The sequence below is a fragment of the Schistocerca americana genome, chromosome 4 (genome assembly GCF_021461395.2).
Source record: "Schistocerca americana isolate TAMUIC-IGC-003095 chromosome 4, iqSchAmer2.1, whole genome shotgun sequence".
NCBI classification, from domain to species: domain Eukaryota; kingdom Metazoa; phylum Arthropoda; class Insecta; order Orthoptera; family Acrididae; genus Schistocerca; species Schistocerca americana.
The window spans coordinates 834,106,062-834,130,367 of record NC_060122.1 but is presented as its reverse complement, the minus strand read 5'-3'; the positions used below and the strand labels follow the sequence as shown (position 1 = coordinate 834,130,367).

The window sequence follows — 24,306 nt, the reverse complement described above, 5'->3', positions numbered from 1 at the left end:
ATTCAAATATAAATTACCTTATATTTGAGCACACTAACACATCCATTAAGCTGATCCTTCACTGTACATCATTGTAGTATTCCGATGTAATGATTGCGCAATGTGGTGGCAACTGCATGTTGTTAGGTGGAATTGCAGGTAGAATTGCTGGACTCTGTCATTTCTTGGTGGCGATGATTGATACCAATCCCAGAATATTTCCAGCTATTTATCCATTCTTCCGAGGCATTGGAAAGCGGCAGGAAAAGCCTCTCTCGGAACCAGCACAATATGCACCTTTTACATGGCAGTGCACGGACTCTTAGGTCGTCCCCGACTCGTAGCTCGTCCCCGACTGACTATCAGTTCCACCTTTCCTACCTAGGCCAACCACAATTTGCGCGCGCTACACAGTTCCGTTCCCGAGGGGAACCACACTACCTCTTATACACAAAATTACTAAGATTCCTAAGTGAGGATCAGCAGTTTACATAACAGCAAACAAACGCATTGAATAACACAGAACATTTGCACATATTAACATGTCTACAAAAAATTATTCACACAGAAATTACAATTATATATAGTAAGTTTTGTTCCCTCCAAATGGGACAAAGAATTTAAATGACTGATATGCTACACAGCATAGAATCAAACCATGACATCAAAGTTTGTATAAAGAAAGCAGTATACAATTTTATGTTATCGATTCAATCACACACATTTACAGAAGATCAGCGATGTAGCATTAAACAAAACAAAAGCAAAATAAATCAGTACAGCATTAGAATTATGGTGTTACACACTGCGTCATCATTTCAGCCATAGCTCGTTTTCTAGACGTCCTAAGTCAAATGGTTACAGTGCTAGAGACGTAAACTGTCTTGTCTGATTTGTTATCCATTTAAAATTGCAGATCACTTTCTGATACATTGCTCATGACGAGGGACCAACGGAAACTGTGACAGTGGTTAACTCAGTGCATATTCGTCTTGTCCTTTTCTTCGGAAGCCCTCAGGAAAACTTCACACTGTACCGCGTTCTGTGTGTCCTTTCCAAAATATTATAGCTCTTTTATTACGTCAGTACCGTTACAAAGTTAGTGGAAAGGTCAAACTGCGTTTTCGCAGCGACTGCTTTGGTTCCACGCAACGACGTACGAGGACACTTAATTTACGATCATGCGATAGCTTGAAGGCCGAAAACGTCACCTTGTTTCAGTGGCTACCACCCAGCAACAGTAACCGGCTCGGCTGTTAAGAGCGAAAGGAAACGTCCACTAAGAAGTGCAGTGAAGGCACGGCGAGGTGGACGTTCGCACTTCCTCCGCAGGCTTCCGTGTTCGTAGTATAATCCGCTGCCATCCTAAAAGGACTTGCGTGTGCTGGAAGCGTGGTGGAGAACACACACGTTACGCTGTCAGGACTGATTGTGAACGCTAATTTTATTAAAGAAACATATAGCCAACAAAAGGAACAATCAGTTGGGATGTCAGATAGTAGGGCAGGTGGCAGAATCACATCGTCGTGAAGAACTGTCGATAAAGAGGCAGTGGGAGAGAAAGGAAATGACGTTTTCAACGCCCCGTGCGAAAGTGTGTGTTTACAATCCTGGGACACTGTAGACTGCTGCAGAACCGACGTACACCGAGCGAGGTGGCGCAGTGGCTAGACACTGGACTCGCATTCGGGAGGACGACGGTTCAATCCCGCGTCCGGCCATCCTGATTTAGGTTTTCCGTGATTTCCCTAAATCACTCCAGGCAAATGCCGGGATGGTTCCTCTGAAAGGGCACGGCCGACTTCAAATGGCTCTGAACACTATGGGACTCAACATCTTAGGTCATAAGTCCCCTAGAACTTAGAACTACTTAAACCTAACTAACCTAAGGACATCACACACACCCATGCCCGAGGCAGGATTCGAACCTGCGACCGTAGCAGTCCCGCGGTTCCGGACTGCAGCGCCAGAACCGCACGGCCACCGCGGCCGGCACGGCCGACTTCCTTCCCCATCCTTCCCTAATTCGATGAGACCGATGACCACGCTGTCTGGTCTCCTTCCACAAACAACCAACCAACCGATGTACAGTAGACGGTTCTTTGCCAGACTTTGGCGACAGCAATACAGTGGAGAAATTCCTCCTGTTTCAACCATTCCCGGTAAGTGAAGGGTCAGCGTGTCCGCCAGAGAGTCAGAGGAATTGGTTCGATTCCCGGTAACGATGCAGATGTTTTTCAGTGTCGTGAAGTAAGGAAAGGGATACACTAAACCACGAGGGAACAAGGGAAGAACTTAATAGACGGGTAAACAGTTTTATTTGTGAGGTTAAGGGTGGATGTGCTAAGCACTAGCACACAATAGTGCCTCATGTACCGTATGACAGAACAGACCTTCGGTCACTGACTGTCGTTTGGGCTTGTTATCACTTCTACACCGCTTTTATGCTGTTCAGTTCGCTGTCGAGACGCGAAGTATAGTGACATTTTTCCCACCTGAGAACAGAAAGCAGAATGTAATGAACATAATCGGTGCTGAAATGTCACTAATGTAAGCGATTTAACATGAATAATGAGGGCAAATAAATATTCCAACGGCGAAAACAGTTACAGCTTCTGATTTTGTCCTCCGCCGGAGCTGAAGATGGATACGTAGACCAAATTTCAGACTTGTAACAATACTGGAAACAGTCTCAATGTGGAAATGATCAACTATGCACTTGAACGCTTCTCTAGTAAGTAACGATTTAAAAGAGCAGAAAGTAATGTTCGTTGTTCAACACAATATTTAATGACCCAACATGATTACTGTTGTGTTAAACGACTGAAAAATAATCATCTTGTTCAATCACAATATTTGGCGACCCGACGTGATTACTGTTGCGACAGTGTGTAGATTTTCAGATGTCTACCAGAATTTAATAGCGTGCGGACTATTGCTGCTGTACACAATGCAATGTGCCACTGGAAAGATGTTCAGCAATCAGCTGTTGCATTCAAGAAGCTTTACGCAGAGAATCAGTGAACAGTGGTCTCGTGTTGTGTAATCGGTTGTCTCCCTTTTGGCATCGACGCAGCTCATTGTTATATGCGGCGGGTTCCACGCAGCTTTGCATTCACATTAGCGTGACAGCGGTGAAATTCCCAAAGTGAAAGCATAGGTGAATACCTTGATGAAGGCTATTAAGTCTGAAGTCGTTTATGGAGATACTGTCAGTGTGTTAGGTGTTCCGAGCTGTTATCCAAAATATGCTGTTAAGAACTGGGGATTGAGTATTTAATCGTGATTGTAGTGGTTCAGAAATGGGCCTCTTAATCGCTAGTAATACGATTTTAAGCTCTGATTTTAGTTTTCTGTCCGTCCCTGACGACTTCGGCGTCCAGTGCAAAATAGCTTCAGTTTTTTTTAACTTCTCTTTGAAAACTATTATATTTGTTGCTCATGCAATTCCAGTGGTATAGGTGGAACGACAGGTACAAAAAGAAAATTACGCTAAGAGCTGTCGAGGGAGACAAATTATCAAAAACAGCCGCTTATGATGATAATACAGTTCAGAATAAACAAATAAGTCAGCTTCTTCGATTCTTCTGTTTTTTAACATAGATTATTGAAAGCAATTGGGTGTACTTCGCAAAAAAGTAAAAAATACACTACTGGCCATTAAAATTGCTACGCCACGAAGATGACGTGCTATAGACGGGAAATTTAACCGACAGGAAGAAGATGCTGTGATATGCAAATGATTGGCTTTTCAGAGAATTCACACATGGTTGGCGCCAGTGGCGACACCTACAATGTTCTGACATGAGGAAAGTTTCCAACCGATTTCTCATACACAAACAGCAGTTGACCGGCGTTGCCTGGTGAAACGTTGTTGTGATGCCTCGTGCAAGGAAGAGAAATGCGTACCATCACGTTTCCGACTTTGATAAAGGTCGGATTGTAGGCTATCCCGATTTCAGTTTACGTATCTCGACATTGCTGCTCGCGTTGGTCGAGATCCAATGACTGTTATCAGAATATTGAATCGGTGGCTTCAGGAGGGTAATACGGAACGCCGTGCTGGATCCCAACGGCCTGGTATCACTAGCAGTCGAAATGACGGGCATCTTATCTGCATGGCTGTAACGGATCGTGCAGCCACGTCTCGATCCCTGAGTGAACAGATGGGGACGTTTGCAAGACAACAACCATCTGCACGAACAGTTCGACGACGTTTGCAGCAGCATGGGCAATCAGCTCGGAGATCGTGACTGCGGTTACCCTTGACGCTGCATCACGGACAGGATCGCCTGCGATGGTGTACTAAACGACGAACCTGGGTGCACGAATGGCAAAACGTCATTTTTTCGGATGAATCCAGGTTCTGTTTACAGCATCATGATGGTCGCATCCGTGTTTGGCGACATCGCGGTGAACGCGTATTGGAAGCGTCTATTCGTCATCGCCATACTGGCGTATCACCCGGCGCGATGGTAAGGGGTGCCATTGGTTACACGTCTCGGTCACCTCTTGTTCGCATTGACGGCACTTTGAACACTGGACGTTTCAGATGTGTTACGACCCGTGGCTCTACCCTTCATTCGATCTCTGCGAAACCCTACATTTCAGCAGGATAATGCACGACCGCATGTTACAGATCTTGTACGGGCCTTTCTGGATACAGAAAATGTTCGACTGCTGCTCTGGCCAGCACATTCTCCAGATCACTCACCAACTGAAAACGTCTGGTCAATGTTGGCCGAGCAACTGGCCCGTCACAATACGCCAGTCACTACTGTTGATAAAATGTGGTATCGTGTTGAAGGTGCATGGCAGCTGTACATGTACACGCAATCCAAGGTCTGTTTGACTCAATGCCCAGGCGTATCAAGGCCGTTATTGCGGCCAGAGGTGGTTGTTCTCGGTACTGATTTCTGAGTATCTATGCACCCAAATTGCGTGAAAATGTAATCACATGTCAGTTCTAGAATAATATATCTGTCCAATGAATACCCGTTTATCATCTGCATTTCTTCTTGGTGTAGCAATTTTAATGGTTGGTAGTGTATATAGTAGGTTGTAGAGATTCACAAAATTTCGAGAGCTACAAATAACGTAGACGGGACTGCTGCTGCTCCATTGTGATGCAAATAATAACTAGAATCGTATGTTTATTTTCGATCCTCTCTACGAATACACGAATGTTACTGCATAATTGCACTTGTCATGGCGCGTCCCAATGCGCTTCGTACGTAAGTACTCGGTATGTGTTCCTTCTTCATAAAATTTTGTACGCATTATGCTGTCACCCAACAGTTTGGAGCTGTTCCACATGAGACAGGCACGCTGTATCAGGAAGCCTGAGGAAAGTTCCAGCAAGCGTGACGTATCACCTCGCGAGGAATTATCTATCAATACAAATTTCTCGTAAGTATTCAGTATTGATGTCCGTGTCTACCATTACACAAATTTCGCTCTTATTTTGTGAAAATTCTTTCTAGGCTGAGTACCTGAATACAATAAGGACATTGTAGTGGCAGATGAAAAGACGAGGGTGAAACGAAACCGACAAAGTCTTGATTAAGGACGGAACACAGTCTGTGATACTCTGTCCAGTAGCTGGGAGAAAGCACAGCTCACGCCCATTTACAAGAATGGTAGTGGAGTGATCTACAAATCCACCGTCCAATATCCTTGCCATTCATTTATTGAAGAAGTTTAAACATCTTCTGAGCTCAACTATTACGAGGTATCTCCAACAGAATGGCCCCCTCCATGCCGACCAGCAAGGATTCCGAAAACATCGATCATGTGAAACCCAAGTCGCACTGTTCTGACATGATATATTCAAAACTTTGGATCAAGGTAGTCAAGTAGATGCAGTATTTCTTGGTTTTCGAAAAGCCTTTGACTCTGGCCATATCTTCGTTTATTATAAAAAGTGCGATACTATCGGCTATCGATCGAAATTTGTGACTGTATTGACGATATTTTGGTATGGAGGACACAGCATCTTATCTTGTATGGGAAGTCATCAATAGATATAGAAGTAACTTCGGGTGTTCCCCTTGAAAATGTGCTGGGGCTCTTGCTGTTCAAGTTATATATTAATGATCATGCAGACAATATTAATAGTAACCCCAGGCTTTTTGCAGGTGATGCAGTTATCTATAATGAAGCAGTGTGAAAGACGCTGCACAAATATTCAGTCAGATCTTGATAAGATTTCAAAGCCTTAGGAAGATCGGCAACTAGCTTTAAACATTCAGATATATAAAAGTGTACGCTTCACAAATCGAGAAACGTAATGTCCTGTCACTACAACGTCAGTGAGTCACAGTTGTAAATGGTTAACTCACACAAACACGGAGCGAGGCAGCGCAGTAGTTAGCACACTGGATTCGGATTCGGGAGGACGACGGTTCAAACCAGCGTCCGGCCATCCTGATTTAGGTTTTCCACGATTTCCCGAAATCGCTTCAGGGGAATACCGGGTTGGTTCCTTTGAAAGGGCGCGGCCGATTTCCTTTCCCATCCTTCCCTAACCAAATGGGACTGATGACCTCGTCGTTTGGTCCCCTTCCCCAAATCAAACAACCAACCAACCATACAAATACCTGGGTATAACACTTTGTGGGGATGTGAAACGGAACGAGCAAATAGATTCAGTCGAGGGTAAAGCAGGTGGTAGACTGCGCTTTATTGGTAGAAAACTGGAGAAGTGCAATCAGTCCACAAACAAGATTGCATACAAATAACTCGTGCGGCCGGTTCTAGAATATTGCTCAGGTGTGTGGGACCCGTACCGAATATGGCTAACAGGAGATACTGAACGTAAACAGAGAAGGGCAGCACGAAAGTTAACAGGTTTGCTTGAACCGAAGGGGAGTGTCACAGACATTAGATGAACTGAACTGGAAGACTCTCGAAGATAGACGGAAATTATCCCGAGAAAACATAGTAACAAAGTGTCAAGAACCGGTTTTAAATGACTGCTCTAGGAATATACTACAAGTCACTATACAAGGTGTTCATTCTAACTGAAGACATTGAAATATCCCGAAAAATACCCATCGGATAAAAAAGAAATTATAGTTCCAATTTGTTTGTCTCGGAGGGGGACATCTAATGATGCCATATTCGACCCCCACCCACCCCGTGCGTAGGTGGCGGGGGTAGCTTTGAAATCTTCAATTCTAACCTCTATTTTTTTTATTGCAGATTGCGATTATACAGCGAAATCCACATACGTTTCGTCTGAAGCATTTTCTTCTTTAATCGGAGGAACAGTAGTGAGTATAAAATGGCCCTTGAATATCCAATGGCAGGTGGGACCGTACCTCTGTTCTGCGAGGGTACGACAGACTTCTCATTGGAAACCCCATTCGCAACGTTGTATTTCTTCGACATATCGGACACGGGAATACTCGATGGGTCACTGTGGTCATGGCCCGAGGCGAGCGCTACTGTAATTTTTCAAATAGAGTAAGCGTTCAAACGTAAAGTACCACCAACTTCAACACACCCAGTGATCAGGTTTTTAAATAAACGAATACAGGACAGAGTCATATCTGCAGGAATGTCAGCACAGGCGTTTCTGATGCGGTCGACCACTTCTTCACGCCCTCTAGGCACCCTCTGCTACATTTTATCTTTTAAATATCCCCACGGCGACGTCAAATCCGGATACCTATCGGGCCCATTAAGAGGGCCACCCCTGCCGATCCACCGACCAGTGTAAACAGGGTCTAATACCTCCCGTGCTTCAGTTGCGTAATGCGCTGGTCACATACGTTGTGCAACGTCCAGGACAAAATCTTGCAGTAGTTCCGGTAGTTCGTCTTCCAAAACGTTCGATATTCATCCACTCAGAGTGCCGTAGATAAAATATGGACCTATGAGTTTGTTCCCCATGATGCCACAACGTACGTTAACCGATAATATTATCTTGGAACTCTTCCATTTCGTCAGTGTTTGCATAGAAAAACAGTAATATCAGAAATTGAGTCCGCCTTGATGCAAAATACCTTGTTATTCGTTTATTTCTTTATTATCCTAAACTAGTTTTTCGCGGTTCTAGGCGCTCAGTCCGGAACCGCGCGACTACTACGGTCGCAGGTTCGAATCCTGCCTCGGGCATCGATGTGTGTGATGTCCTTAGGTTTAAGTAGTTCTAAGTTCTAGGGGACTGATGACCACAGATGTTAAGTTCCATAGTGCTCAGAGCCATTTGAGCCATTTTTAAACTAGTTTCGGTGACAAATATCACCATCATCAGTGGTTTTTTAAAATCTTATTTACTGTATCTTTCAGCATGGTTTAAGCAATTATTCGCGCTGTTTGTGACATATTTTCTGTGCTCTTTTTGTTCTCTTGCCGTCTTTTTACTTAGCGAACCTCATGTCATGTTCGCTAAGTAAAAAGATGGCAACGGAAAAAATATCACAGAAAACATGTCGCAAACAGCGCCAATAACTGCTTAAAAACATGCAGTAACATACAATAAATAAGATTAAGAAAACCGACTGATGATGATGACATTTGTCGCCGAAACTGATGACCGCGCAATTGAGGGCCCCACAAACCAAACGTCATCATCATTATCATTATCGGCATAAAACGTGGGGGTCGTTTCCATCTGCTGACGCTCCCATTCAAAAAGCACTACGCGGCTACGGAAATCGGCACCATGAACCTCTTGATGCGGTGACACGTGGTATGGAAGATACTTATGACGATGGAGTATTGTGACAATACTATTTACGGAAATAGCGGAATCGCGGAGTAATCGCCGGGCGCTTATCTTGAGTGTTGTGGTGCATTGCCGCTAGACCAGCTATTTCGTTAGCTTCTCCTGTTTAGTTTCCTTTTGCCGGTCTGTACGCTTCCATCAGTTGTAAAGGGGTTCACAGCCTTGTAAAAGAACGAACGAAAGTGAACTTTCTCCGGAAAGCTCTCGGCATACAAGGCAACAACAGCCTCAACATCTCTCCGACATTCTCCGTAAATCAGGATCATTTCAGTTTTTTCTTCTGTGGTTGTAACAGTCATCGTCCACGTGCACGTCTGTTCTGCAAATGATAGGTGGGTGTGCAGGCAATAAGCACTGCGCAAGTATTTTAATGTTTAGAGCCGTTATCTTCTACGTCTGCAAGATACGTGAGCTCTGGTTTTAGTGTACTCTTATTATACGTTGTAGTTCTCCACACGGCCACGGTGGCGCGCCGAGTAATCCCCCTGTTCGATATGTCGGAGGAATGCAACGTTGCGAATGGGGTTTCCAATTAGAAGTTGTGGAATGCTGAGCCGTCCTGCCCTCGCAGGTGGAGATGGGGTCCCACGTGCCATTCGGCATTCAAGAGGCATTGAGTAACATGTCGTTAACTACGGTTATTTACCCATTTCTATTCCTCCGATTACAGCGCCATATGTGCCGAAACGAAGGAAAGGCTTTGAAACGAAACGTATGTTGATTCTGCCGTAGAATCGTAGTATGCAATAAGAAACAGGAGTTCCCACAGAAAATTTCAAAGTTGCCCCCCGCCACCCACGCAGGGTTTAGGGCGGCGGGTCGAGAGTGCTACCGTTGGATGCCCCTTCCGAGACAAAAGAATTGGATCTATTACTTGTTTTCATCCGATATGTAATTTTCGAGATATTTCAATGTCCTCAGCTAAAAAGAACATCCTGCCCATCGCTCCCGTGGAGACAGAGAAGACAACATTAGATTAGTTACTGTGTGAACGGAGGCATTTAAACAATCATTCGCCCTGCTCCAAACACACGAATGGTACGAGAAGAAACCCTAATAACTGGTAGAATGGGACGTACCCTCGCCATACGTTTCACAGTGGTTTGCAGATGCAGATGAAGATGTAGAGACGACGCCAATAGTGAACGAAATTACCAGTGTCCTTTTCATAGGATCCAACCGGTATCAGACTTGAACAGTTTAAAGAAACCACGAATACGTAAACGTATCCAACTAAGTGAAACCATTGTTGCTTCACTGACTGTACTAATTAGACAATCTGCTGATTTCGACGACAATGACAGTTTTCAAGCGATCTCTTCGGTGTATCAGGAACCTGCACATGATATCCAAATCCCATGTGCATCTGCTGCCCGCAGGTATCCAGAGGTTATGTTAGAAGCAGGTAGCAACTTCTGAACTGAATCACTATACACCAGTTGGACGCAGATGTTGGCTAGGCGATATTCGAAGTAAATGAACAATGACTTCACTTAATGACTTTGTACAGGCGCTGAAGCCTAGTCAGAATTATATAAGCGGAGTAACTGGATGGGGATTTGAACCCAGCTTGTTCCGAGTCCAAGCCCAGTGTGTAAGCCACAGTGGTCCCTTCCCACGGTATTTTTACTGAGAAGGTCCCAAACGACCTCTGCGTGTTGTTTTAACTGAAGAGAACCTAATGTAATGGGACACTGAAGAGGAGAGAAAAGCCTCCCGCGAACATACTCGTTACGAACGAGCCGTTACGCATGTTCAACTTTCCACATTACGTAATCTATCAACATCTTTTTAAAAAGTGGCTTACAGCAATGTGCTAAGTATGTTACACGTCATTTCAAGGTACACTGTGTTATTACAGACTGTCATGGAATGCGTGCAAATGAGTTTCCGTCCTGTAATACACGGCGAGTGATTTCGCTTACTTGAGTTGCGCCTTGGAAAGCTTTCATTACTCAGTAAACGAATGCACCTCGACAAATTTCCATTTAAACGCTTTTCCTGCCGCAATAAAAAACCGTTACAGACGCTTTCACGCGGCGAAGTTCACTTTTCTCGTAACGACGTCTCGTAGGAGCTGCTTATTTTAGCGAGTTAAAGTTATGGAGTAGCGCTAAGCAGACACGCTTGAGGGTCCTGCCTGGGCTTTAAAGTGGACGCCCGAAGGACTGGGTGGACACTGCATATCTCAGAGTATGCCGAGGGGTGGGGATGACTAGGATTCGCATGAGCCAACTTAATTCGCTAGCGTAGCAGTTCATCTGGATTCCGACTGTAGTCCCATGTTCTCTGTCTGACGCATACGGTAGTGTGAACGGCTTGTAGGATAGAATACTGAGCTGCCGATCATAAATGTTGGCGTAAGAGATGGAGTGGCTACGCCCCCTCAAGTACGCGCCACCCGTCTCCCCAAGCCTACACATACATTTCAGTGCTACACATTCCATTTAGCAGAAATATTTAAAATGTTATTAATTTATAAGCATTAACATCTCCATTAAAAGGAACGCCACAGTATCGATATTCGAGGTACTTCTAATTCACCAGACGTCGCCAGAAGGAGAAAGTTCTTCGTTGCAGCGCACTGTTGATAGAGCAGCAGCTCTAGAGAACTTCTCAATTATTTTCTGTTTTACTACGCTCAGGACGGCTTACTATCGGTCATGGTGTGGGTCAAATGCTGTTGCTGTGAGCATACGAGTCACAAACTGTAACGACTTTTGCGTCACAGGTCACATTTACCATTCTTTTCTTATTATTCGCATCTGGTATATATTCACATTATGTTAGATGTTGCAATCTGGGCACTGCACAGATCCAGAAATTTATATCCAGTGTAAACCAAGTTACTACCGAGAGCAAACGAGTACTATGTTCTTTGTTTAAGAGATCCTTGATAGATAACCGCATGAATAAGATGCGCGAAGTTCTCTAGCTATGCTTGAAAACATTTACCACAACTGTACGTTTCAAAGTAATGAGTACGAGTTATTCTTTCCTCAACCGTTGCTAATTTTCAAATGCTACAGTGTCGTACCTACTTCCTTAAGAATGTATGTGACTCCCACAAATCCAAAAGGAACAGTTACTTTTACACTGATGAGCCAAAACATTATGACCACCTGCTTAACAGCTTGTTTGTCAATCTTTGGAACGAAATACATCACTGATTCTTCATGTCAGGTATACTGTCTCACTAAATAAAGAGACTTATTTCCGACAGTATACAGTAGGGCGGAACTGCAGGTTCCAATCCTGTCACGGTCGCCATTTTATAATACAATAAAAAATATAATAATAAATGTTTATATATGGTGATAAAGTGCCCTCCGCCACACACCATTGGGTCGATTGCGGAGTATATATGTAGATGCAGATGTAGATTAATTTTTCAGCATCTTGGACAAACACAATAAGCTGGGTAAGTGGGTAAAGAATATTTTCATATTAGTTCTACATGGATGGAATAGTCTTTCTCTTGTTGTACATTTATGATTACCAATTAATAATACTATGTTCGATCGCCATATCCACCTACAGAATCTTGACTGTGTCCATGATTTTGTAATTGGATCTTTGTGATAACTCCGAAGTACACAGGTGGGCTCCTTGGATTTTTATATAACAGTACTACGTGGAACAACGACTCATACAACTTCACTGGTAAAATAATGCTATATTCTTCGTTAATTAACAGAGAGCGAGTCCTTCCTCTTACTGAGGAACAGGAAAAACATCTTACGTTTTTTAACACTTGAAAATAAAAAATACATGATGGTAGGCGCAGGCTCTGCGCTGGGCTGCCGCTTCACCTTTTCTCTCTGCCTTTGAAGAAAACGAAAACATAAAAGCAAGAAATACAAAAGGTACACCACACACTGATCCTACAGCTTGTTAGTAGATTTGTGGAGGTATGTGGCATTAGATATCTACTCACACGTCATGTTCTAGCTTCTCGCCCAGGGCCTTTGTCCCGCGCCAACGCGGGGTCGGCCGTGTTACTATTGATTTAGCAGTGTTAGTTGCAGAAGGTCGCCGGATGCCCTTCCTACCACCCCCCTGAACCACCTTGGACAGAATTAGTGTACCCTAGCTGTCTGCATCTAGTGTAAGCCATGGAAGAGTGCGAATGTTTTCAAATGTCTGCGAGTCGTGGAATTGAGGCGGAACGTGGAGACCAGCCCAGTATTCACATAGCAGGGCGTGGAAAACCGCCTAAAAACGCACATTTGGGCTGGTCGGCATACCGGCCCTTGTCGTTAATCCAACGGGCGGTTTCGATCCGGGGCCGGAGTGAGTCCAGGAAGGAGCTCATTAGCGCTTTCAGCTACCCTGGCGAGTCTACGCACAGGTCATGTAATTCGTGTAAATAACGGCCAGCTGATTTGTCTACGCGGTGATCTCACCCGATAGGGTTCCCTTTGGGTTTCACAGGGTTTACATTAGGCGAATTTCGTGGCCGAGATATCAACATGAGTTCACTATAATGCCCTCCAGACCACTGGAACACGGCTCTGTCTCCGAGGCACGGACAATTACGCTGCTGAAAGATGACGTCGCCGCCGGGGAAGAGATCAAGCATGAAGGGGTGCAGGCGGTTCGCAGCTGTCAGCCTGCCTTCGATTACTATCACAGGTCCCAGCATAATACTTCTCCCGACAGACTGCGTCCTTGGCGCACTACACGTTTCGAGCCGCCATTGTCCTCGATGACGGTATTTGAGGAGACGACCATAGATCTAGTGTAGCAAACATGTGATTCACCTAAAGAGCCGACACATTTCCATTGATCGACGGTCGAATCTCGGTGGTCTCTCGCCACGGCAATGGTAATTGACAGTGTCGTTGAGTCCACATGCGAACACGTAGGGGTGGTCTACTGTGGAGCTCCTTGTTCAACAACGTGCGTTGAACGGTGTGATCCGAAACATTTGTGTGTGGACCAGCATTGTGCTCTTTCGGCAGAGATGCCTCAGATCACCATCTGTCCTACACAAGCCTCCGAACCCCACGTTCTGTGCAGAGTCGTGGACGTCCAACCATTTAGCGGCTAGCGACAATTTCTCTGTCCTACCTCTTTTCATAGATAGCAGCACGTGAACATTCGACCAGCTTCACCGTTTCGAGATACTCGTTCACAGTCTCTGCGTGATAATAATCTGCCCATTGTCATAGTCGGTTACGTCAATGGATTTCCCCGTCTGCAGCCCATATCTTCGCTAGGGTGATGCCCCATCCTTGTCAGCTCCGCTTACCTGCTTTTGTTACCACGTCACGTGCCCGCAACGCCACCAGGCGGCATCCATCGTCGTGGTGGGCAGTGGTCATAGTGTTTTGGATTACCAGCGTACACCTCTGTCCGGATCCCTACTCTTAAAAACCACCGTGCAATATGTGTAGCAGAATAGTTCTGCCCCTTCTTACTCCATTTGCGGGTGAGACAAAGAAACAAAAGCTGTTACTATCCTCGTCATTACGCGGCGTGTTTGCTAAAGGAAACAATACTTTTCTCATTCCTTGACACGTTTAAGAAGACGGACACGCGTAATTGTGTGAGTGAGGAAAATAAGTACTGTACGTAGAAGAACGGTTACTCCGGACAGGCAGTTTTGCCCCTATGAGGACTTTAGTCCCGCAACATCTCTCTGTGTAGTTTACGAGAAAGAGAAGCGCCAAATAACATGTCATCTTAAACGGAACAGAAACTGAATATGTGATACAAGATACACTTTAATTTCTGGACTGACAAATGATATGTTTCCTTGAGCGCTTGTTTAATGCGTTACTCTAGAGCCACATTTAAAAGAACCCAACTATGTACAAAGCTATTTCCTCTTGTGCTTGATTAATTTTTACAAGTTTTAGTCAATATTTCTTGGTTTATTTTAATTTATTACTGTAAACCTAACACAGCTTAATCGAAACTTATTGTTTTTTTTTTTTTGTTCTAGGCGGTGCTAAAAAGCCAGCGTCACACGGAGAAGATCTCCTACTACCGGCTGTTGCACAACTTCATTGGGGACGGACTCATCACGAGCAGTGGTGAGTGGCTGGGGGGCACTGTCGCATCCCCCCCCCCCCCCCCTGTCCCTTAAGTCCTCAAGTAGCACTTCATTAGCAGTGTCGCGTTTCGCTGATGGTTTAGAGCAGACTGCTGATGGTGTTTCACTTACCAGAAACAGTAGAGCAAAGAACCGAAGATTCACTATCTCCGAAGTCGCCAGCAATCAACCATGAATCAAATGTTAGTCAGCCAGAGTTAGTATCACTGAACAATAAGTTGTTCCTTGCTATTAAATACTGGGAGACGGAAGTACCGGAACTCGTCTCCCTGATTCCGCTCACACGGTGCAGGATGGTGACGTCTGAAATCTGGTTGGATACAAGAATTCTGACACTTCGTGTTAATCGGAAAGTCTCATCAGAAAAGGAGGTTAGAAGGGGCACATACTACAAACGTAAAAATATCACATTTGTTTCAGCAGTGCGGCTGTATTCGTGAAGAAAGGTCGCAGTTTGTAACAATGAAGAGAAAATCATCGAGGAAAACAGAAGTGTTATCCGGCGTTACCCAAGAATACGAATTCTATCATGTCAAGGAGACACCTTATACATTACGCACATCTACTTCTACAACTACATGACTTCTCTGCAATTCACGCTTGAGGGCCTGATGGAGTGTTTATGGAATCACCTTCAGACTATTTCTCTGCCCTTCCATTCTCGACCAGCCCGCGTGAAAACCGAACACTTAAATCATTCCGTATGAGCTTGGATTTTTTTTATCTCTGCTGGCTACTGTCATAAAAGTAATTTCATATTGGGACGGAGAAAGTTGGTGACTGAAATTTCGTGAAAAGATCTCGTCACAACGAATAACGCCTTAAAAAAATCATTGATACCCCAATGCGCGTATCATATCTGTGACACACTCTTCCCTATTTTGCGATAACACAGAATGACTTTCCCTTCTTTGGACTTAATCGACAACCTTCGTCAAACCGATCTGATTCGGATCCCATACAGCACAACAATACTCTAGCAGAGGGGGACCCGTATAACGTCTGCAGTCTCTTTAGCAGACCTGTTGCATTTTCTACGTACGTGTTCTGCCAATAAAACACTTTGTTTCGTCTTCCGGACAACATTTTCTGTTTTCTTTCCAATTTGAGTTATTCATAATTCTAATCCTTAAATATTTAGATGAATTTACTGAGTTTAGATTTGTGTGATTTAACGTGTAACAGAAATTTAGACGATTCCTTTTAGTACTCGTGTGGATGACTTCACATTCTTCATTATATAGAGTCAACTACCACCTTTCGCATACAGATATCTTGTCTAAATCATTTTGAAATTGATTTTGATCACCAGGTGACTTTACGAGAGTGTTAAGTCACAGCATCACCTGCAAACATTCCACGAGGGCTGCTCAGAATTGTTTTCTAAATCTTTCATATACGTTAGGAACAGCAGAGGGCCTACACTACTTCCTTGGGTAACGCCACATATCACTTCTGTTTCCTGAGATGATTTTCTGTTAATTATTACAAACAGCGACCCTTCTTCACGAATACAGCCGCACAGCTAGGACGACACGTGGTATTTTTACATTTGTAGGATGTACCCTTGCTGTCCTCCTTTTTTGTTGAGACTTTCCGATTAACACGAAGTATCCGACATTTTTGTGCCAGAATTCCTGTATCCAACCACATTTCAGACCTGTATTAAGAACTGAACGTAAGGAAATACCAGATAGTCTTAATATCACAAAAAGCTGCCCAACTTTAATTTTCGCTGGCATTGACCTCTTATCCTTCTTCCCAATGCCTAATAACAACGACGTAAGTTATTTACACAGTGAAGTGCTCAAGCGACATACAGACGTGCATGAGTTCCTACAAAGGAGGATGGGAAATTATTGCTGAACTCCAGTTCACTTCGAACGGCGGAACGCTACCTTGTTTCTCCAAGGGTTTCCCAATAAATCTGTTATTGTTGAAGAATTTTTCTCGACAACCGCCGGAATGAATTAAAAGGAATCGCAGAAAATATGAAACGAGGTGCCCCTTCTTGAAGGCGAATACAGTGCACCTCATTCATCTAGTTCCTGTGGACCGAAGTATTCTACTGTCTTAAAATTTCTTAACTCTGAAAATTGCAGTAAGTAACCACTCAACGACATATCTGTGAAAATGGCAAGTCTTCCAGGAGTACGTAACTGAAATTACTTTGTATTGGATCTGGGCTCTTTCTCATTCTTTTTATTTTTTGGGATGTGTTTGGCGTATAATTCGCGACGTCTGTAGTTCTTCTCCTTGGGTTCTCTTAGGTTAAATGAAGCTCTGTTGGTAGACAGGTCACCTTGAGCTCCGTCTTGCGCCACTGCATCTAGCAGTTTTCTCGTTGAAATAATAAACCTCTGAGCGCCATTTACTCCTGAGCGATTACGTAACTTCAAGTTGTCACACGGTACGTACACTGTCACGTTTTCGTTGAAGGAGGACTCGAATTACGTTTGTTCAAATAGAAGAACACAGGTGCACCATGTTTGTAGTGTGACCTTGTTATTTCACTGTTAAATTTAAGACTCTCTGCCATTGGCAAGATGACCTGTAATCGCCTTTCAGCGAAATATGGACTCCGAGCAGATAAACGTCGACAGTGTCTTGCATTACTTCGTGCTGACACTTGCAAAAACAGATGTGTATGAGTTCACTCTAGTAGTTGGTCCTAACAGCATTGTGGTGGGCCGTGCAGGACTAACCGTCTTTTCAAAGCCCGCTACAACACTCTAACACTGCCTCCTGCAAAAGGTGGCCTCGGACTCGTCAGCGTGCGGGCACGATCTTCTGCACTCTTTGTCCACACTCTGTTGCGGCACTGGCAGGGGCCGGTCCCGTCCTTAACACGCAGTCTCTTAGATATCCTCCGACCAGCTTCTCTCGATCCACCGATCAATATGGCACCTATTTCTCCATTATTGTACCACGTCGCCAATTGTTTCATAGAACTCAGCTACGTTCGGGCCGATTTTCCAGTCACCCGTCCTCCCCGTACAAAAGACTATTATCGTTTGTTTCTGCTGTCCAACCCTTGCGACCCCATGGTGCTACAGCATCCTGACAATAACTGGCGCACGGTTTGGGGGTGTGTGCATGCCATAGGACTGGCCACCTCCCCACTCTGCCCTGACTGTCAGCTCGAAGACACCGACGAGCACCGTCTTACGTGCCTCCTGAAGCAAAACGTATGGCTCCTCATCCAACGAATCGTGGGCTTTTATCCCCGTGCCCCGCCAACGACGGTAACCGCGGATTTCCTGTTGTTGCCCCAGACATTTCACTACCCTCTTGCTAATCACCATGCCCTAATCTGGTTTCGAGGACAGGCTTTAGAATATCTCTTTCAGAGTGGTCCACATACAGTCCTTGACTTCTGGTACAAAGTTGTGACCGCGCATAGCACCCTCACCCGAAAACCATCTTACCGACAAACTTTTACCGGTTATCTCCGCAGCGTCTTCCTTGACCCCCCTCAAAGTTGGGGTGTGCCATGCGTACCTGTCACATGATGCAACACCCTTATCCACGTTCTCATGCATCGACCAAAAAAACAACTAAAAAAAGGAATAAAACAGAATGTTATACTTTGTTGTATTTAATGTTTTTCTAATATTTTTTGTTTAACTAACAGTCATTTGTATATGTTTAAGTGATACCTTGCATAGTGTATATATATATGCACTTTTAGTTTGTTCAATAAAAAAAAGCGGTCTAAGGCGCTGCAGTCATGGACTGTGCGGCTGGTCCCGGCGGAGGTTCGAGTCCTCCCTCCGGCATGGGTGTGTGTGTTTGTCCTTAGGATAATTTAGGTTAAGTAGTCTGTAAGCTTAGGGACTGATGACCTTAGCAGTTAGGTCCCATAAGATTTCACTCACATTTCAACATTTTTGAACATTGTGGTGGTTGCATACTTGTTTGTGATGAGCTAACACAGATATTTATTACACAAGAAAGCCCTCTACTTTCTCACACACAGGAAACTGGATGCGGTTAATTTAATTGCTTCCTTTAGAATTTAGTGTTTCTGTTTATATAATACATTCCGGTTTTAACATTTTTTAAATTGTTTTATGTTTCGGCTGATTTCAAAGCTGTGTCTCAGCACAGTCATAATAATAATAATGATAATAAGTAATTGTAAAAAAGAAAATATATAACCATATTCCTCCAAGTATTGTGTAAGAGTAACAAAATTAGTTCACAGACTGTATGCTTAGCTACTGACTAAAAGTAGAGAAAAGTAAAGTTTCGGAGCCATTTTCCGGTAGGTTATAAATAAGAGGCCTACAGGCGAACAATATGAAATAAGATCGTCACAACTTCTGAACAGTTAGGACGTTCAAACTGCACGGTTGACCGCGGGGCCTGATGGTAATTAGTATGCGCAAGACCACTTTCATTTGGATGGGTTCGTCAATAAGCAAAATCTGCGTATCTCGTGGACTGACAATCTGCATTTCGCGATCGAGAAGTCTCTTCACTCTCAACGGGTGACTGTGTGGTTTTCAATGTCCAGTCACGGAATAGTCGGTGCGATATTCCTTGATGGAACGTTGGATACCGAACGGTATGTGAATGTTTTGGAAGATGATTTTATCCCCATTATCGAAAGCGACTCTGATTTCAACAAAATGGGGTTCATGCGTGACGGATCTTGACCCCATCGATGGAGGATAGTGCTTGATGTCCTGGAGGACCACTTTGGAGACCGCATTCTGGCTCTAGGGTACGCAGAGGCCACTGGCATGGGTCTCGATTTGCTGCCACATTCTCCGGATCTGAACACATGCGGCTCCTTTCCGTGGGGCTGTATTAAAGACATCGTGTACAGCAGTAACCCCAAAACCATTGTTGAGCTAAAACAGCCATTCAGGGGTCATCGGCAGCATCGATGTCGCAACACTTTAGCGGGTCATGCACAATTTCGCTATTCGTCTGCGCCACATTATCACCAATGATGGCAGGCATGTCGAACATGTCATAACCTTAATACGAATATCTATAGTGACGTTTACAAGTTGAATAAAGCATGTGCGCGCCGTAGTTTGTAACTAATCTACATTTTTTTTCACATTGTTCCATAATTTTTCTTTCTGTAAATATTTAAATGTTCTAGAATGGTCTCAGAGTACGGTTTTGTTGTAAGTCTCCCGCAAAAAACTTTTGTTTTTGTTTTTGTGTTTTTCAAAGCAGGCTTGGATAAACGTCGGGACTGATTATGGCACTCTATTACACTGCATGTGTTATGCACGTCCATCCGACGTGCAATTCCTCTTGACCATCGCCGAGTGCAAGTGGATGCTGCGCCGACGTTTGGTTTATGTGTTACTGCGGGTTGTGTCTCGTGTGGTGCCGTCATTTTGGTTGGAGCGCAACGCAACATTCGCTTAGATATCCTCCACAACACTAGACGCACTCGCTAGCACGTCGTGAGTCACACTCACGCTTCCGTAGTGATGCTGTGCAGGATGAGAGGGATTTTGTAATTGCCGTATCCTCTCTAATCCGGAAAATGGTATTCGCAACACTGCCTATTTTTATAAACCATTTGTAATTTCTTAAAAGTTGGTACAGTGGTTGGTTAGTCCGCAGTGGTTTCCCTGATTCCATTATTATAGCCATCACAGTGAAAGATAATGTGGTCGGGCGTTCCCTATGACCGTAATTACGGACGTCATTTTCTTTCCTGTTGAACCTGTACTAGCCTGGTCACGTTAGGCAGTTCAGAAATGGTTCAAATGATTCTGAGTACTATGGGGCTTAACATCTGTGGTCATCAGTCCCCTAGAACTCAGAACTACTTACACCTGACTAACCTAAGGACATCACACACGTCCATGCTCGAGGCAGGATTCGAACCTGCGACCGTAGCGGTCACGCGGTTCCGGACTGAAGCGCCTAGAACCGCTCGGCCACAGCGGCCGGCGTTAGGCAGTGTATCAAGCCCTGACTGGCGTCCACACGGATGAGGGCTAGGCGTTCTCTAATGAATGGGAAAGGCGGGTGAACTCTTCAGTGGTTTTCACGTTGTCCTACTCTCCAATTCAAGATCTGGGCCGAGTTGATATCCTTTGGTCTAAGACCTCATTTTCGTCAGTTCTAGATTTTCGTCAGTTCTACTTTATGTTACGAGTGGGAGGCTACACGACGTCTTACCGTAATGTCTAATACGTAGTATCCGAGGAACATCAGTAAAGCATTGGCTGGCGTGGTGCTGGAGATCACTGTGAGTTTGAGGGGCACGTCCCAGGATTACAAATAGATTTCTGCACAATGGTCTGTTCTCTGTAGGTATTCGTAGCTTTGCGTCAACGTTGTCAGTCAGAATATAGGTTTTGCGATCCATTTAAGTAGTGTGTGGTCTGTTCTCGTTAGCATCTTTGTCTCCGCACTTTTTCCGTATCTAGGGAACCAACTGGTCCATGCGTTCAGTATTTCCTTTTCTTACAGGCAAGAAGTGGCGCAACCACAGGCTGCTGCTGCAGCCCGCCTTCCACATGAGCGTGCTGGAGAACTTTGTGGAGACGTTCTCCTCATCGGCGCAGGCGCTCGTCTCCAGGCTGGCCTCCAAGATGGGGGACGTCAACGTGGCGCCGGACGTCAACCACTGCGTCATAGACATCCTCAACGGTAAGGCGGCCAGCACCGCCCGGTCAGTATGGCTGCGGCAATCTACTCAATCATATTACAGTCATGTCCTGAAATCACCGCTCCTACTGTATTCCAACACGTGTTTACTGAATTATCATGTACCTAAAACAGTACAAGTCCCACTTTTGCCTCAGTCACAACGGCGATTGTTCGTGGCAGTGTTGTAATGAGGTGTCGGCAGAAGTACGATCAAGTCGAAACTCCCTTCAGCGAGTATTGCGGCTCATAGGTGACCTCAAATGCAGAGAATTGTTCTGGGTGGAAAGCGAACTCCACCATTCGATGACATTCAAAAAATGTTCTATGATTCTGAGCTATACATAACTTGCAGATCACTAAGAATGTTTGACGTCCTGGTTGTGTTCCTAAAACCAGTAAAGAACGGCGCTCTGTCAAGATATTTTATTGATATCGGAACCCAGTCGTACGTCCACCTTCGTACACCACTAGTGTCCGTTGTTTCGCAGTATCTATACACTGTCTCTCTAGCTGTCTATCTATTCATCCGCCTACATACAACACGACCTCCAAACGAGAATGTAATGTGAACTACACTGATCTGAGTTGTCGACATCATGCAGGAAGCATCACTAGACTCGAATGGTTGGCGCTAAAATGCCAAACCTATTCGCTGAGTGCAGTAAAACACGACATTCGTCTAACCAATACGCCATTTAATAGTCACCACCGTGGTGCATAGTGAATCCATAGCCTCATACAGCTGACGATAAAGACTCATGTAGCTGTCGGTAAAGACTCACAACCCGATCTACATCTACATCTACATTTATACTCCGCAAGCCACCCAACGGTGTCTGGCGGAGGGCACTTTACGTGCCACGGTCATTTCCTCCCTTTCCTGTTCCAGTCACGTATGGTTCGCGGGAAGAACGACTGTCTGAAAGCCTCCGTGCGCGCTCTAATCTCTCTAATTTTACATTCGTGATCTCCTCGGGAGGTATAACTAGGGGGAAGCAATATATTCGATACCTCATCCAGAAACGCACCCTCTCGAAACCTGGCGAGCAAGCTACACCGCGATGCAGAGCGCCTCTCTTGCAGAGTCTGCCACTTGAGTTTGTTAAACATCTCCGTAACGCTATCACGGTTACCAAATAATCCTGTGACGAAACGCGCCGCTCTTCTTTGGATCTTCTCTATCTCCTCCGTCAACCCGCTCTGGTACGGATCCCACACTGATGAGCAATACTCAAGTATAGGTCGAACGAGTGTTTTGTAAGCCACCTTCTTTGTTGATGGACTACATTTTCTAAGGACTCTCCCAATGAATCTCAACCTGGTACCCGCCTTACCAACAATTAATTTTATATGATCATTCCACTTCAAATCGTTCCGCACGCATACTCCCAGATATGTTACAGAAGTAACTGCTACCAGTGTTTGTTCCGCTATCATATAAGCAAATGCAATTCATGAAACTAACAGAGCTTTGGCAGATTGTCAATCCACTAGAATTTTATTGAATGCTCCAATTTACTGATGTATTGCTTGTGACGCCATTGCCATTTGTGTATTGACCTGAAAATAATTTCAAAGAGTACTACTGTGCTCGGTGGTCGACTTCACCAGGGCACTGTGCTTATCCGCTTACTCGTATTAATTACCTATCTGTTACTTAGCTCAACAAATGTCTCAACATTCTGTTGTTTCCTGACGTTAACGACACGGTCCACTCAGTTAGAATAGAACAGACACCACGAACGCAGCTAATAATGAGAAATGACACTTAGATCTCAGTGATCCAGCTTTCCTCAAACGCCGACAAATTTTTAATTTGCTAACGCGCGGTCTGGGACACGTTGTCCCGCTTCGCGCCGGCCCGAGTGGCCGTGCGGTTCTAGGCGCTACAGTCTGGAGCCGAGCGACCGCTACGGTCGCAGGTTCGAATCCTGCCTAGGGCATGGATGTGTGTGATGTCCTTAGGTTAGTTAGGTTTAATTAGTTCTAAGTTCTAGGCGACTGATGACCTCAGAAGTTAAGTCGCATAGTGCTCAGAGCCATTTGAACCATTTTTCCCGCTTCGCGCAGCTCCCCCCGGAAGAGGATCGAGTCCTCCCTCGGGCATGGGTGTGTGTATGTTGTCTAAGTTAGTTTAAGTTAGATTAAGTAGCGTTTAAGCCTAGGGAACCGACGACCTCATCAGTACCTAGCTTGCGCTTGTATGTGAGGGAGACACTTAACATTTATAATGTCATCTCTCTTGGACGCCTATGTGCTACTTACGACAATTTTGTAAGGCCAGAATGTTATAGGCAACTGTTAATATCACCATTGTTTGCCTTGATGTTGTAACCTGTATGTGTCCTAAAATCCGATGGTGGCGGCTTTAGTTTCGCCGAAACCGGTAATCATGAAATAAAAAGAATTCCTGCGATCTTGACTATCAGTTTATTGTTTTACAAGCATCTAGATCGCTCCCACATGAGCGTAATGTGCTCCCTACAAAACTCAGCAGTTTGGTCCCATAGGAACTTACCAAAAATTTCCAAAATTTGATTTGCCTTTCACTCTCGAACTCCTGCTATTTATTGCCTGAATACCTCACTGGGTCCAGATAATGTCGTAATTTGCTCTATTTTAGTTTGCATATTCCCAGTGTGGTCTAATTCAGTGATCACGTAATGAAAGTTGTGGCGTTTGTCTTGCTATGACTGTGCCAGGAACATTAGCTGAGCAAACTGATCTCCTCTAGAGAGAATACCGCACAAAATTTTTCTTCAGTTATAATCTAAGTTGAAAAACAAAATATATGATGTCTTAAACAAGTTTGATAGTAGCTTCATGATAACTCGGAAAACAATCAAGAAAATTTGGCCACTTGCTTTAGTGAGTAGCTCTAATATTGTATAATTTGCCT

General features: G+C 44.5%; 1 protein-coding gene across 1 annotated transcript in view; it reads left to right on the top strand.

The window, feature by feature from the left end:
* The window catches only part of LOC124612462 (probable cytochrome P450 4aa1), a 238,576-nt gene that overhangs the window by 153,789 nt on the left and 60,481 nt on the right, over positions 1 to 24,306 (top strand). Inside the window, exons 4-5 of the mRNA XM_047140689.1 lie at positions 14,664 to 14,754; positions 21,228 to 21,407. Coding sequence (XP_046996645.1) covers positions 14,664 to 14,754; positions 21,228 to 21,407 — 271 coding nt within the window. The remainder of the gene's footprint in view (positions 1 to 14,663; positions 14,755 to 21,227; positions 21,408 to 24,306) is intronic.